General features: G+C 43.6%; 1 protein-coding gene across 4 annotated transcripts; it reads left to right on the top strand.

Annotated features, from left to right (window-relative positions):
• The first annotated feature begins 824 nt into the window (after nucleotides 1-824).
• On the top strand, nucleotides 825-16,547 carry cpped1 (calcineurin-like phosphoesterase domain containing 1). Of its 4 annotated transcripts, none has more exons than XM_027006104.3 (5): nucleotides 827-1,011; nucleotides 3,754-3,972; nucleotides 7,852-8,274; nucleotides 13,691-13,717; nucleotides 15,377-16,547. In XM_027006104.3, exons 1-5 carry the CDS (start codon nucleotides 948-950, stop codon nucleotides 15,598-15,600), a joined length of 957 nt encoding a protein of 318 aa, XP_026861905.2. In that variant the 5' UTR covers nucleotides 827-947; the 3' UTR covers nucleotides 15,601-16,547. The 4 variants fall into 4 exon arrangements, with proteins under 4 accessions (XP_026861909.1, XP_026861905.2, XP_026861906.2 ...); XM_081697614.1 differs by lacking the exon at nucleotides 827-1,011 and adding an exon at nucleotides 1,400-1,623; XM_027006108.3 differs by lacking the exon at nucleotides 3,754-3,972 and having other exon boundaries at nucleotides 825-1,011.
• Nucleotides 16,548-16,922: the final 375 nt, after the last annotated feature.

The raw sequence follows: 16,922 nt of genomic DNA, 5'->3' as shown, positions 1-16,922 counted from the left end.
TATTATTTGTCAACATGTTTTGCAATTTCATTTCTATGCTGATGATACACAGATTTATTTTTAGCAACCTGTAATTTTCCTTACATCCCTAATGAAATAACTATAGGCCAAAAAGAACTGGATCTCAAACTGTGAAAAGGATGAAGCTATGTTGGTAGGGTCTAAGGGCGCTCTTGGAACAGCTGATCATTTGGCTGTACTCTCGTCAACCCCACTTTTTTTTACAGTAACTAAAACATCCCCCCCCCCATATATATATATATATATATATATATATATATATATTACAAAACAGCTGCTACAAGGAGGCTAAATAGAGCATAAATTACCTATCACAGTCTACTTAAATTGGCAGCTGGACTCACTTGGTCCTTTTGTGTTTCTACTGAATCAGTATACAGGAGTCAGCTAATGTTGCAGACTACATGTACCACAAATAGAACTTTTTCTACTGTGTTGCTACGATTACCCGTTTTGTATTATTTAAGATATTTGCTGGTTTATTTATTTACCACTATACATCGGCACTGCAGTATATCTTAAAAGAACTGAAACAGGCTGCTATATCCACGTGTGGGATGACAAAACTGCAAATGCAACGCAAACTTTACACGGGATAGCATCCCGATTCATGTCCAGAGTGTGTTATAAAAGACTAAGCCCGACCTAACGTTTCTTTACCGAGAGTGGCCCTGCTCCTTGAGTGAAGGCCCAACAAACAGCTCACGCCTCGCTGCACAACCGCGCGCCCTTCTGTCCTCACGCGGAATCATCTCGCCAGTCGCGGCACGCTTTACTAATCCATTGTCGATCGCATCGATTTTAGGGCACACCTGATCAGGAAAAGCAGCGGCACGCCTATCTATGTAACTTTAGTGGACTTGTGCAGATTTGTTCGCTAAGTTAGCGCCCAGTTAGTTACTCTGGGTGTGCTTCGGTAGTGACCTATGGCAGGGGAAGACGACATCTTCCTAAGAGCAACACAGCGGACCTATAAGGGTCTGACTCAAGGTACAGCACCTAGCTAAGTTTGACATTACTCTGTTCGACGTTGCAGCTAACGCTAGATAGGTATCTTAGGTTAGACGTTAGCTTGGCTATCTCCAGCCAGCTGGCTAACCCTAACCCAGTCAGAGAGGAACTCACTCTGAGATCTGGGCCGTGTTCAGTCTCTTTGGAAGGTAACTAACGCTAGCAAACTGTTATACGAAGGGTCAAACGTTTAGGTCCAATAGTCTGTTGACATTTAGCACCAGTTGGCAGAGCTAATGTTATTGTAGCTAGCTAAGATGAACTGCAGTATTTAAAATATTGGTGAACTGCAGTATTTAAAATATAATGCATTTTAAATAATGAGATACATTATGTACATTAAAATTGTTAATTTACACAATTTTGTTTAGCTCGTGTAATTCGTATTACGCTCATCATTTGCATTGAACATATCGATATTTTAGGCAGTAAGGTGACCGCTGTTTAAAATAAGTAAAACGTCGAGGAACATGTCGTGCAAGTGTGTTAAAAGTTGGCATTCTGCAAGAGCTACAGTAGAACTGAAAGTCGTGACTTGCTAGAAATGTGTCTGACATGCCTGTCAAGTGGGAGCCGACACACCCGGTGAAGGTACCTCAGTTCGCTTTGTTTTTTTCTTCTTCTCCTTCTTCATGCTGTATGTCTAAACCTGCCAGCATGGATTTTATCACTTATGTTCATTCTGATTTATTAGGCAAGTCGTCACAGGTACCATTGTCTTTGCAGATCTGAGTCACCTTGAGGATGGCTGTGAATCCATGAAACCTGCATATGTTTGGATGATGTCTCATGGTCTTTGCTAAGATTTGTAGAATCCAGGTCTAGGTTTGGCTTGGGGGCATACGGTCAACTTGATCTATCCACCATGCTGATGCTGATGGTGATGAATAGCTTTTCTGTTATCACAAATGAAGGAAGGAACATGGCCACTCAGATCAAAGGGTTTCCACCAGGACAAAATACACATGCAATTGTCTGGTCATTGTTCACCGTGTCTAAATTTGGTGACTGTCTCAAGAAGCACTTTTGGCAGTTACTGATTTAAAAAATCATTGACTGGGATCTGGAATAAAATTGCACTAACGTGCATACTTGAAATTGTATGTTTATGCAGATGTCAGAGTGTAAATAAATATTTAGATAAAGTAGTTTATTTATGCTTCAAAGTTCAAGTAGTATTTTTAGTGGTTAGACACACATGGAAGATGAACTGTAACTATGTTCTTCAGAAGTTATACAGATTCTAGTAATCTGATTAGCATTCGGAGGGTGTGAGTGCAAGTTGGAATGTGCTCAGGCTCAGACGGAATTTCTAGTGTAAACTGTTTCTTTGCGTGCATAGTGTTGGCTAACTGAAGTTTTGTTTGTTTGATTTGTGTATCCTGATAGCAGACATAACTCTTGCCAGTTTTTGTTTCCTTTTGCTTTTATAGATAGCTTTTAAAGATCAGAATACCTTCATCTTTCATTATGATTTGCCTGTGTTCGAATGCTCCACCCGCCATCTAAGATATTGTGACTGGGGAAAGCTCCTTGTGTTTGTTTACAGAGATACTGAGTTTATCTGCTGTCAGCTTCATGTGCTCTTTTCAGTGTATCAATTTAAATGATCCTCAGCATAATTCTCTGAGTCTTCAGGGTTCAGCAATATTCTGAGTTGATTAGGTTATTAGGTAATTAGGTTGATTAGATTACACATGCAATGGAAGAGAGAGGCTTGAAATTTAGACCTAAGACCTATATATTTTTAGGCCTAAGACCTATACATTTTTAGACCTAAGCCCTATATTTTTTTTTGTTGGCCTTGTTTATAACACTAATATTGTGCTTAGTGAAATTACTGTAATTGATGCTGACTATGGCAACTGACATGAGCTCTAAAATGGATAAGACTCCTTACATTAGCCTAAAGAAATGGTTAACATCTAGCCTGCTGGTGTCCATTCCATACACTCGACTCTGCAGAAACGCTGGAGTCAATCGGCGACATGCTGGGCCTCAGTAGCTATAGCTTATAGGTTATTGGTGACATTTGTGCACACCTCAACAAAGTGCAAAGTAAAAATAAATACATTTATGGGTTTCCCCTTTGGAGAAAATGTTATTTTAAAAGCATCATTTCAAGTAGCCTAGAATACACCTTTAGGAGGAGAATTGTCATGCACTTAATGTCATGCTGTTTTGAAGTATCCGTGACTGTTTATCTGTCCGCATCTGCTTCAAAAATTTTGTTTCTCTATACTTAAATAATAATAACAAAGAGGTAAAGATCATATGTACAAACACTTGAGCGGTAAGGTGCTTGAGCAGTAAGGTTGGGTAGGAGTGTGCACAGCACAAGTCCCCTGAGGTGCAAGGGGCACATCCAATGAGGTTTGTTTCCTCCAACACAGGAGGTGAAGCCACTTTTGTTTGCATTTTCCATCAAGGGGACATGCATTTGCATCCCACTGGCACTGTGCCCTTCGCAAGTTCTCCCATTCAGCCTGTGACATCAGAGTGAATGGGTCCTCACCTCAGTGAAGATGAGCTTTTTTTTTTTTTTTAATGAAAATAATTTGATTGTGGTATTGCGTAATGTCAGATTATGCAAATACAGTTTGCCATGCAAGCATCGACATCCATAAAACATCGTATTCATTATTTAAATCCGTTGCGGGGCTGATTCAGGCATGGCAGTTCAGCACTGCAGCACACACGCTCTTCTCCTGTCCTCCGCAGATGAGGAGAGGGAGTGGAGGGGGCCGTTCTGCTTTATCCAGGCAGCGGACCCCCAGCTGGGCCTGATGAAGGCCTGGAGGGTGGGCGACTGCGATGGAGGAGGGGACGAGTGGACCGAGGAGGTCCGGCTCACGCAGCAGGCCGTGCGGGCTGTCAACGAGCTGCGGCCCCGTCCACGCTTCGTGGCTCTCTGTGGGGATCTGATCCATGCCATGCCAGGTAAGATCAGGGATCTGCAAGTCTGGGCAAATGCCCGCAGCTGATCCACAGTGTCTTAATGTGGGTTTAGGTGGAGCATTGTTTAACTCCCTTGTGGTCCAGTTCTTTTCACAATCAGTAGTCCTTGAGCTGAGAAAAACAGCATCACTTTTTAAAGATGTCGCTATGTGAGCTAATTTGTAAATGTATTGTTCTGTTTTGTGCGTGTTTGTGTAAAAAAGCATAAGTAACTTCAGCAAATTTGCTTCGTCACTTCTAGCACTACTTAAATGCCTACACTGGCATTCTGTAAATATCAGAATTTTTATTGTCATGAGTAGTTATTCAGCAGCTCGTTATCCACTTCTGTGTAACCATTATTCTAGTTCTTCTGCTTCAAGGCTAGTCTGAGCAATCATTAATGTGCTTGGCTGAGAGTTTGGTTCCAGATACCAGGAACTTTGCTATTATACTTGTGTTTTTGTGTTCTTATTGTCTTATTATACTTCTGTTCATGGCTTGGATGTATTTTCCTTTTTTATGCTGTTACGATATAGCCTAGTTAGGCCAGGCCTTTAAGAAATTTCAAGAATGTTTTAGTGAAATTACGTTATGCTTGCCACTTTAATGAAGTCAGTCATCAAAAGACCATAGTTTGGCAAAGGACACTTAATAGACCAGTTTTTCCCCAATTCTCATTCATTAAGTGCCCAGACACAACCATTTAAATTTTGTATATTGCCTGATGAGCAGGAGAAACACTAAAATGTGTCAGGCACGGATGCTTCAGGACCAGGACGTGAAGACGCTGGAAAAATTAAGCATATTTAATAGTAAATAAAACCTCAAGACAGCCTTCCATCTTGAGTCTGCAAGCATTATCATATTTTTGGTGCGTTCCAACTTTTTGAAACAATAACTACTTAAACTATTACCCCACAAGCCATGAGGTGTTTTTTGTTTTGTTTTTTTAAACTTCTGAGAGGGTTTGAAATGAATACAAATCAGTGCGCATATGGCATTGGGCCTTTCTTTCATTGTTCTAAATAAAAGGCTAGCTAGGGCAGTGACTCCCTGGAAAAGGCTTCTCTCTGTCCTTGGTGCTTGTGTGCGCTCCGGTCTCTCGGGATGCACGTGGCCGGCTGCCTGGACGGCCTCCTGGCATCACTAGCTTCTCTCCCTGCGCTCATCAAATCGGCTCAGTCCAAATGGCAGTGCACAGAGGCCAGCCAAAGGCATCTTTGAGGCAGGAGAAAGGTGGTCACCCTACATCAGTCAGTTTGTCTCCTGGAAAAATACCTTCTGGTGATGGAAGTGCTCTCTTCACCTTTCTCCCAGATGGCTGGGAAAACAGACTTCCAGGAGGATTGAAATGATGAGGGATGGCTTTAACCTTCTTCCAATTATTCTGATATTCACATATTTGTAAAGCTTTTATGGAGTTTTTACTGTCTGTATGAAATAGCAACATCATCTTTTTCTCCCACATAAACACATAAAATGTGTGCCAAGTTTGTAACAGTAATTCATTCTCTAAATGATAAGAGGCATATTATCCTCTTTTTAGAATCATCGAAGGCTTTGTCGTGTCATTCTACTTGGTTTAAAATAATTCTTTGGGCAGTGTGATTCCTTATGGGTGTGGTTTCTAGGTCAGGCTATGAGTAGACGGCTGCAAAGTGTAACAGTGACGTAATTTGCAGAATATTTAAGACATTTTATTTACATAGTCACGTAATATCTGTGACATCCCTTTCTGTACTGTCAGAGTTCAGCTGAGTTGACAACACTGTTTGAGGATATATGTACATATTTTATATATTTCATAAATGAAAGAAAAGAATGGACAAAGTATATATATATACATTTATGAACGGAATATTAGCAGTTGTGAGACCATTGTATGGTCATTACTGTCCATGAAGTGGATTCTCTTTATTCACCTTGGCAACCTGATGTTTTATGGATAAAAGCGTTACAAAAGGCACAGCTGGGCCTGGAAATGTCCCCTCGAAACTTACTAGTATTAGTTAGCATCCGTTAGCATCTGTTAGCAGTTGGCGCTGGGAACAGGGAGCCTGTGGCCTGTATGACTTGCGTCTTCTGTCTTCTCTCAGCTCGTCGGACATCTCCTCTGATTCCACTGTAAAGTGCTTCAAAGGCTGTTGCTTTGTCACTGGTCAGCAAAAAAGTTGGAGAAAGATGCATGTTGCCTGCTTTTGGAAACTCGAGGCTGGCTTGCTAGTTAATGGATGAATTGTCTCCATTACGAAACATTTTGTTGTGATGGGACAAGTCCCTAAAAATGGCTTTGAGGCGATGTGACGGGCGGTAAGAGGAAGGCGCTCTGAACCAGCCAGGTCTGCTTTGGCTTTAGCAGCGTCCCCTCCTGTGTCCTCAAATGCTGGCACACGAAAAGCCGCTTGCGTTACGCATATGAGACGAGCGCCTGCAATCGACTGATCCCTTTGAGAGCTCACTGCACAATCTGGGGTTTCCTCTCTAGGTTTGATTCTAGCTTACAGAAGGAGAAAGCTGAGCTTGACGCAGGCCTAACGACAGCTGTAAAGCACTAGCCTGCTGAGGGCGTCAGTGAGGAGATGGTGATGAGGCAAGTTTCTTGCTTGCTACTGTGCCACATGCGATGGCAGATAAGAAGGTGAAATATTCCAATGAGTCCCGCCACAGGGGGAGTGACCCCAGGGACCCGAGTCGTAAAGGAGGCCCAGCTGGTCTGTGTGTTTAGCTGATTGACATCTCTATTGAAGGAGCTTTTAATGTGTTTCTTTGGGCTTTGATGCTGCTGGGAACTTGTTGAAGCTGAATGAGCTAAATTTGTAAAGGCAAAAGAGAAATGTTTTTTAGGTCCTTAAGAATAATTTCACTACAGAGTGGGTCTTAAAACACGATTGTTTTATATACTATTACATTTACATTTACGGCATTTAGCAGACGTTTGCTGTGTGCTAAATGCCGTAAATGCACTATTAGATTTGTGTATATTGGCTTCATTGTTGGTTACTTGGGCAATATAGTTCTCTTCCTGTTTGATGTTGTCATTTACTTCCTATGTCATGAGCAGAACAACAACAACACAGAGCTGCTTATTTGTTCACTTATTTATTGAATAGGTGTATTACCAGGTGTGTCTAATGGTAAAAAGACCCTAAATGAAGGAATAGCTCATGTCTGATTTAAAGTAATGAAAATATGCACTTGATGTTAACAAACTCAGGTTAACCTGTAATGTTGTTGGGGTTTTTTTTTAATTAATTAATTAATTCTAGCCTGTAATGGCTGAAATGCTCCGCCTCCACAATACCTCAGCTTCAAATCTCCTCCAGGCAATTAGCAACATGTCTCACCTGTCACGTTAGAAGCTAACAAAAGCATGTTGTTATTGAGTTTTAAAGCCCTGCCTGCCTTTACTCCACTGAAATGTGGCTAGACCGTTTACTCATGTCTCTGGACTTGCGGACAAAAAACCCCCAACTTTTTACTCTGAATGCACAACATATTTCCAGTGTCTTGATGTTTGATGGCTGCAGTGACCTGCTTAAATATAGTATAATAAGTGGTTATTTGTGAAAAGCCTGACCACAGACTCATTGTTGAATTTTTTTTCAGCAATAGGAGCCATTTATTTCTTTTATAATATGAACAGACGGCTACAATAACACGAAGGTTGATGAAATTGCAGATGCTCCTGGCTGTGTTGGAAATTCCAGTGGAAATCACAATATGAAATGGGAGCTGTGAGGGACAGCACAAACAGTGTGTGTATTTTTCTCCGAAATATGTCGTATTCCTAAGACAATGAACCATGATGTGTTGCTCAAACAAGCGCTAGTTATCCTTGGTTGTTGAGGGGTCTACAAACACTGTTCCTGTGTCCCTCAGACTCCCCTTTCAGAGAAGAGCAAGAGAAGGACCTGAAAGAGGCCCTGCGGCTCACCGATCCGGACATCCCCCTTGTTTTCGTCAGCGGCAACCACGACCTGGGCAACACCCCAACCCCGGCCACGGTGGAGCAGTTCCGCCGCACCTGGGGTGACGACTACTTCAGCTTCTGGGTGGGCGGCGTGCTGTGCCTGGTTCTGAACTCCCAGCTGTTCTTCGACGCGTCGGGCTGCCCGCAGTTGGCCGAGGCCCACGATGCCTGGCTGGAGCGTCAGCTGCAGAGCGCCGCCCATAGCACCGCCCGCCACGTCCTTGTGTTCCAGCACATTCCGCTCTACCTGCGCACGCCCGACGAGGACGATGAATACTTCAACCTACAGAGGGTCCAGAGGGCCAGCCTGTTGCGCAGGTTCCACCAGGCAGGTGCGGCTCTCCGATGCATGCGAGTGAGGGCAACTCGGAGGTTATTCCTGAAGGTTTAGGAATAGGTGAAGAATAAGGAAAATGTATGCCACTGTCTGTAGTGTTGCCTTCGAGGTGAGGTAAACATCTTCATTAGGTTGTCAGGTAGAAGCAGAGAGTTCTTCGACACACTTATTCAATATATTCCTACTTTATGCATCACCAACAAATTCACATATTGAACTCTGCTATGAACCCAGACTATATTGGAGACATGTTAACTTACAAGAGACCTAATGTGTTTATTGTCAATGTTCATAATTTTATTTTTGGGGTCTGCTAGAAAAAAGTTACATACTTCAGTGTTCCAGTACCATATTATTTTTCTCGTACTATTATACATCTCTTTTTACCTTCTGTCTGAAACTCTGCTGGGGCTCATGTGTCTTTAAGCCTTCGTCCTGACGAGCCTAGTCTGCTTTGATTGGAACAGTCAGCTCACCCACTCGGTTCTGACTGTTCAGCTGGCAGAGTGGTTCCACCCCTACACGTCCACCTGTCTTGAAGTCTTTAAGACAGACCCTTCTCTCGTGAGCAGGTGTAAAGACCTGTGTGTTTGAAATGGTAGAAATAATTAGTGTCCAGCTGTTTACAAGCTGTTTAGTGACCGTAACATACAGCATAACATATGGCCATAACATTTTATGTAATCATAAATCCACCCCACACTTACATTTACGGCATTTAGCTGCCCTGTCCTTCTAGTGTAGGAGATCCAGCATCAAGCTGTGCATATTTTTAAGCAGTCCTTTGTGAAGTGGTGGGCACACAGTAATAGAATTGGAACAATGGTAAAAATGAATTGCAACCACTGACTTCTTTGTGGTTCTGCCTTTGGCAGAGCATACAAAGAAGATTTCCCCTCACAACTCAGAACATGGCGTCTTCACAACATCGCTACAAAACCCCACAAACTCGTCCTGGGCTCCAGCACTTCTCGTGCCTTGTGCGAGGGCACGGCAGGCTTCCTGGTAGGGGAGCTGTATATAAAGTGTTCTGAGACTATCATCATGTTACAGAGAAAATGAATGAAATCCCAACAAGGTGTTTCGGGCAGCTGAAGAAAAGAAAAAAAAACGGGATTCTTTGGGAGAGTTTTGTTCACTCTGGTGAAAAAAGGAAAAAAACATGTAGCAAGTTCCCTTTTAATTCTCGATTGAAGATTTTGCAGGTCAAACCATGTGGGTCAAATTGTACTTTATGTAAAACCCGCTTGTCCTGTCGGTTTTGATGTGTGAGGATGGATTCATTTTCTTCCAAATGTAGGTTTTTCCCCCCCTTGGAAACCCAGGCATACTTGCATGACCGAGAGTCACGGTTAACGGGCATATTACAAGAAGACCACACAGCTCTGCGGTCAGGGTTGCGTTTCGCAGGGCGTGCTTTACCGCTGGCCTTATTAATTAGTCTGTCCCTGCTGTGTCCACTGGCTGTGGGTCAGCTCTGCCGCTAGTAGTCAGGGCTGGGTTTGGGTCTCAGTGGTGCTGTGCTCCGCCTCTTTCCCTGAGCTCTCGACGAGTGGGAGGGGCAGCAGTTGGGCAGTGGGGTTCTCCTCTGGGCTCTTTAAGGGGAAGGGAAAATGTGTGAGGCAGCCACCGTAGTCCAGTCTAATGAACATGTGGAGCAATGCCTTTTTATCATTGTTTTTTTTTTACAGTGCACTCATCTTTAGGATGCTCTTGCAGTCTCCCTTCTCCAGTGCAAGCCTAGATTCATGACCTTGTTGCCTTTTTCCATATTTTTTCTTTAATGGTGCATGTAAACATAGTCAGAACATCCGTTAGATCATACGGAAGCGGGTTTAAAAAGACACATTTGATAGACAAAATAAGCCGATCATTTTATCTAATGATGTTTATACTAAAGTCTTGGGAAGCAAGCATTCATGGAGGGCTAACAATCTGTTTTCACCCTGTTCTCTCTGAGGCCCCGGGTCCAGTTTAATGCTCTAGTTTTTCTTCGTGCGATTTAATCCATACATTCTATAAGGCAGTGAGACCGTGGGAAGCTCATCTATTCTGAGATGTTTGCCCTGAGGCGAGAGGGTGCTGATCACTCAAATCTTTGTTCGCTGTGGGGTTGCTCCGGAGTGTTGCGTTTATGATCATTAAGGTAATATACTGTCTTTCCCATCATTTACACTCCTAATGCTTCTGCCATATATTGCATTTTCACCAAATCCTCAGAATGTATTGTGCTACTCGACTCACATTTTCCGCCTGCAGTTCTTTATTATGAAACCAGGGCTACATGTATGATGCAAGATCTCACCCTGGGGCTTGAAAGCATGATGTAAAAATATCTAGCAGAGCAGAAGGAAAAACCAGGAGCAAATCGGCAAAAATCTGCTCTCTGCTCCCTGGAAATGTGCACAGTGCTTTTTAATCCAGTCCTGAGTGTCTAATGGTCAGTGGAGGGGGCCTCACTTATTTTGACATCCAGGACACGCGGCTCTTCTTGGGGCCTTCGTGCTTTTATCATTGATAGGAGTGTACCTTCTGAAGCCAGTGGAAGGTTCCTCCGTCTATTCTGGTCACCGTGACTCACTTTGAGATCAGCGTTCAGGGGCGCCTTATGGATAGCAGACCGTCCCGCAGGAGCTGGTCGTACTGTCAGTGGAACATCTAACCTGTTGGGCTGTACCGCTCGACAAGCCATGGCAGCGGCCTTAAAGCTACAGCTCGTGCGTAAGTTTGGAGGAAGAGTTTATTAAATGTTAAGGGATTTATTCTTGTGCTTTCAGTACTCTCATCCTTTCTAACTGAGACTTTTCACTGTATGGATAGTAATCACAACCTCTGTCTCAGGAGAACTGAAACCAGATGATTGTCACACTTCTTATTCATTAGAACTCAGTTTCGTTTGGTGTGACAGTTTATTTTTAGAATCCATGGCTTACTAGTTTACCTTGCTCAGCTGAATGCATGCTTGGTCCCTGGGTGGTAGTATTTCTGCTGTAACTAGTGGTAAGTTGCAGTAATGTTCGCTCTGGAGATGTATGTAGGAATACTAAGACAAAGGGATCTCTGGGAAATGGCAGTTAGGACGAGTTGTTCTGAGGCAGGAATGTCAGGTTCTCTTACACACCAACTGTGTGGAGGGTGGAAACACAGTTCCACCCTGCTGGATGATTGACTGTGATTTCTGTTGTTGTTGTTGTTGTTATTGTTGTTTCCTGCCCTCTGGGTGCCCATTTAGCAGAAACTGCAGCTAAAAGCTAGCAAAGTGGTGCAACAGCTAAGCAGTTTACTTATCATTCCCATTTCTGCACCTCACAGTTCTAAGCTAGTAAGAGAGAGAAACCCAGCCCCTCGACATGGTTCATAGTTAACTAATGAATCCAGTTCTTCATTAGAGCTCTGGCGGAGGATCTTACAGGTCTACCCATACGATCTAAAGATGGGTCAGGGTGCCAGAGTTATATGATAATAGCTGTATTGAGACTTTTCCACACTAACCAGTATTCCAGATTTCGAACCCCAGTGTGGTGAGCTGGGAAGGACGTTTTAAAGACATCCAGGATCATCTTAAACGGGCCGTTCACAAACTGGTCACGTTTGCTGCTGTTTGTTCAGTTTGCGTCAAAGGGAGACGTCACTTCTCTCAGGATATTCTGAAGAACCATCAGGTTTCCGTCTTGAATAGGGCGGTATGATTTTACAGTACGTGTGTGCCTTTTTTTCCATGGTTGCAGTCATTAGCATGTTGGTGCATAAGTAATTATATCTAATGTAGGTATTAATGCAGTAGAATACAGGTGGTCTGGATTAAAGGCTTTTTCTAGAAGTGGTTTAATTTTTTGCCCAGTATTTGTGTTTCATCCATACATAATTGGATGCTCTTTTTAGATGCTCCTGTCATGTTTGTTTCTGCCTTTTCCAAGAGGTGAATGAGAGGTTAGAAATGCCGACGTCTGTTTGAAATGCGCATAATGCACCTGTTTCCCTTAGAAAATAACATATTTAATGGTATTATGATTCATCTTATGATTTGATTAAGAACTTTGCCTTTTATCTTTTTTTGTTAACTCTTATTGCATTGCAGCACCGTCATGTGTGCAGCTGAGCAGCTGCAGACTTTTACGTTTTTGAGATCAGCCTTTGCAGTGGCATTTAGAGGGAAGTCTGCTGTAGTTTAGATTCTTGATGAACATTCTGAAAAGCCTCAGAATCGGTGAGAACTTTTGTACTGAAACCACAGTCAGTCTTAAAATATTTCATATATACCTTTCATATATACACAACAACATTTCAGTGTATTGCATCCTACAGCACAACCACAGTCAAATATGAATTAGGCCACACAGAATCAGACTGATCCAGGCACTGTGCACTGATGCTGCATTGGAGTGTGCATATGTATTAAGCGGGAATGTCAAAATTGGTTTCATTGCTTTTGTTTTCTTTCAGTAGCGGCATCAGTGTGGTGGCAAACTACATGAAACTCGTTTCAGTGACTCTGCAACGAGACGTCTTCCTGCAATCTGATTGTCTTTGTCATCTCCGCCCATAAGCTGTGGGCTCTACCGCTCAACAAGCCATGGCAGTAGCCTTGAAGCTACAGCTCGTGTGAAAGTTTGGAGGAAGAGTTTATTAAATGTGAAGGGATTTATTCCTGTGCTTTAAGTACTCATATCCTTTCTGACTCAGACTTTCCACTGTATGGATAGTAATCACAACCTCTGTTGCTCGCTTTTCCATGAGTAGTGCTTCAGAATGAGGAATTCCCACCTATTCTTTAAGACTCGGTGTGAAAAGGATACGTGCCGCTCACTCAAAAACTACCTGTTCCACTCCACGTGCGACTCGTATTATTGAATATGGTGCTACTTATTTTTAGACAACCATTGAACATTTCTTGTTTAGCCACTTAGATACAATAAGCCAAGTGTTTCCCTTTGCCCTCACTGCTGGCCCTAGGCTCATAGACAGTGTGAGCTTCTGTAAATGAGTAAGACTCTGTGCAAACCAGGGAGTATTTGTCAACAATGAAGGACTGGAGATAAGGTGGGAGCCGTGATGTTTTGAGCAGAGTGTGAGGAATGCGAGTGAGCTTGACGGGGGTGGGGCGTCGTCGAGATGGCTCGGACGATCCCGGGGGGAACGCTGACTTCACGTTGTCTTTCCTGGACCTCCGCTGTGAGCGAGATGTGCTGGATATACACGTGGATCCCAATCTCCACTCTCTACTGCCTATTACTTCAGAATGTCGAGTCCATTTGCCTTTCAGATACAGTTCACCTCTGCCACTTGTTTGTCTTGAAGCGAACATACATCACACATCTGTGCTAGATTATAATGTTATTTGTGCTGCTTTTGATAACTATATTGATTTTGGCCAGTGAGGTTGGTTTTGACATTGATTTCCTTTTTTTAAGGTGCTGTCAAAGCTTTAACCGTCAGTGGTAAGTGGACTGCACAGCCATCTGCTCTTGGTCCCGCGGGGCTGGGGGGGGGGGTCTTGCTGTGGGCCCTCTTTTAATGTAAAGCTGCACTCATGTTCAAGACTGTGAAGCCACCCTGTTGTGCTGCTCTCCATCTGCGTACATGTGGGTGGGACCATAATTACGTGCATCATACACAGTCCACTGTCTGTCCCTCACTGAGAGCTCCATAAAGGGAGCCGTGGGGGCAGAGGAGGGTGATGTATGCCCAGCATAAGCAATGTGGGCCTTAATGATCATTTTGTACTTCCTTCTGTCATGCAAATTACACACATGCACAGTTTGGTGATTAATTTGACCCAGTGGTCTAATAACACACAAAGACCAACATGGTGGCACGCACACACACACACACACACACACCAATGCATACAAACAGATCTACTCTAACAACTAAGAAATAAATTATCTCTGACTTGTTTGGACAGAAGATGGGAGCAGGGATTTACGCATCATCTAAATCTGGCATGCGTCCGTGTAAGCTGTCTGGTTATGAATAGAGGCATCGGCACCACGTGAAATGTCTCAGGAGAACTGAAACCAGATGATCGTCACACTTCCTTATTCATTAGAACTCAGTTTCGTTTGGTGTGACAGTTTATTTTCAGAATCCATGGCTTACTAGTTTACCTTTGCTCAGCTGAATGCATGCTTGGTCCCTGGGTGGTAGTATTTCTGCTGTAACTAGTGGTAAGTTGCAGTAGTGTTCGCTCTGGAGATGTATGTAGGAATACTAAGACAAAGGGATCTCTGGGAAACAGCAGTTAGGGCGAGTTGTTCTGAGGCAGGAATGTCAGGTTCTCTGTGCACTGATGATGCATTGGAGTGTGCATATGTATTAAGCGGGAATGTCAAAATTGGTTTCATTGCTTTTGTTTTCTTTCAGTAGCAGCATCAGTGTGGTGGCAAACTACATGAAACTCGTTTCAGTGACTCTGCAACGAGACGTCTTCCTGCAATCTGACTGTCTTTGTCATCTCCGCCCATAAGCTGTGCACTGAAAACCTTAATACATCCATCTACACAGCGTGGGGGCTCCATAGGTGGGGTCTTTCAGCGCTCAGAACCCGGAATGATTTTGCTATTAAATTCACGCCGCCAGCCTCTGTTCCCCGTAAATAGGCAGGACTCGCCTGCGGCCCCTCCCCACACCCACCCCCCACTCCCAGCTCCGGCTCCCAGCTCCAGCTCCGGGCAGGGAGAGTGCAATCAGTCCGCTGCTTTGCATTTCTCCACACCAGGGCTCCGTCTGCTGCGGCAGGGGACAGAGGCCCGATGAAAGCCTCCGCAATGATTACATAGATCAACACAGAAAATAGATTTCCGAAGAGGTCGCCAACGTGACCGGGTTTCTATTCTTGCAGGCCAACAGCAGAGCGGTAGGCAGGGGGGCTGGCAGGGAATACACGGATTTCGTTTCTCTGTTGGCGTGTTTTTGGATAACTCCCTTTATGTTTTCCTGACTCTGGCAATTAACAGGCATCTTGTACGTAACTAATGAGTGTAATTATGTGTATATTTTTTAGAAATCTTGTTCTGGAAAGTATGTGTAAAGTGTCAGCAGGGCACCATCACTGAAATAAAGCCAGAGAGAATATTAATGTGTCTGCTGTGTTTCAGGTGTGAAAGCTGTGTTCTCTGGGCACTACCACCGCAATGCGGGAGGGAGCCATGGTGGCCTGGACATGGTGGTGAGCTCAGCTATTGGTTGCCAGCTGGGCGATGACCCCCACGGAGTCAGGGTGGTGGTGGTGACCGCTGATGAGATCATCCATCGCTACCACAGTCTGGAGCAGTTAAGTGAACGTGGCATAGACGAAGATCTGAAAAAACTCCTGGCTTGAGTGTCATTAGCTGTGGCACCCCTGTACCCCACTGAGCCTGTGTCACTTTTTGCTAGCTTTCATGCACGGTTCAGGTCAGAGTTAAGAGAGACTCGATTAACAGAAAAGAACATCTGCCATCTGCCATTTTGAGGCCATGTTCGGAAGGCAGCTGAGTAATGAACGCCGCCACACAGCAGGCACCTCTGGCCACCAAGGCTGTGAAGGAGATCTGTCTTAAGGTGTCATCAGAAGGCTATGTCCATTATCCACAGTGAGCTCTTGCAGTTATGTGATTTAGAGATTTCGTGTTAGTTTTATCCTGTCAGATATGAGAGGGCTCTAGGTGCAATTTCAGAAATATAGCGCTGCCTCTCTTGGTCCTTAATACCTTAATCAAAAAGTAGGATACTTCTCTCCTGAAAATGCACCTGAGACTCCCCTCAACACCTCGAGTCCATGTCACCTTATAACATTAATAAGCGGGTGGAAAAGTACATGGTGCATTTGATCTACTGGTTTGGTGATTTCATTCCTTGCTTCCATGCCCATTGCACTCTCCCAACTCTGAGAGGTGAGAAGAGGCGATCTCCATGGAAACCATTGAAAGGCATGGCCGTTATGACTGGGACTTGGACAGACTTGTTCGGTTGACGGAGCATGAGAAGATGTTATCACTGACCTCCACCTCACATTTATGGCTTCATTTCTCAGGGGCAGAGACCCACTTTGAGGACTTGTAGGAAAGGATTTTTTTTTTACCTTAAAAAAAGAAGGAGGAACAAACTTGTTTCTCTGTCCAGACTGGGACCTCAGGACTGTTCAGTGTTTTTAACAGCCCTGCATGGAAAGTTGAGCTAGTAAGACTGGAGCTCCAGGATATAATCATCTTATTTCTTTAAATATCTACATGTAATGCCTCTACGTGTGATCATAAAATGTAATAAAGTTACAGTTACATCACCGTATATTTTTATTTTACAGGATTGTGTACATTTGTAATAACTTTTTTAATATAATTTGTCTGCTTGTTTGTGGTCTCCTTTAACCTGTAAAGTGGACAGTGGTAACTCGGTGGTGAAGGTACTTGACTTGTAATCAGAAGGTTGCTGGTTCAAGCCCCACCACTGCCAAGTTGCCACTGTTGGGCCCCTGAGCAAGGCCCTTAACCCTCAATTGCTCAAGTTGTACTTAGTCATAATTGTAAGTTGCTTTGGATAAAAGTGTCAGCTTAATGCCGTAAATGTAAAGTCCACAGAATTAAGTATTGGGATAACTCGTTCTGAGTTGTTTGCAATTCTGTAAAGCCAGGTCACTATACGTAATATTTTATTTACTCACCC

The sequence above is a fragment of the Electrophorus electricus genome, chromosome 15 (genome assembly GCF_041902795.1).
Source record: "Electrophorus electricus isolate QZ-2024a chromosome 15, ASM4190279v1, whole genome shotgun sequence".
Classification (NCBI taxonomy): Eukaryota; Metazoa; Chordata; class Actinopteri; order Gymnotiformes; family Gymnotidae; genus Electrophorus; species Electrophorus electricus.
The sequence above is the reverse complement of the archived record's forward strand: the minus strand, read 5'-3'. Positions and strand labels throughout refer to the sequence as shown.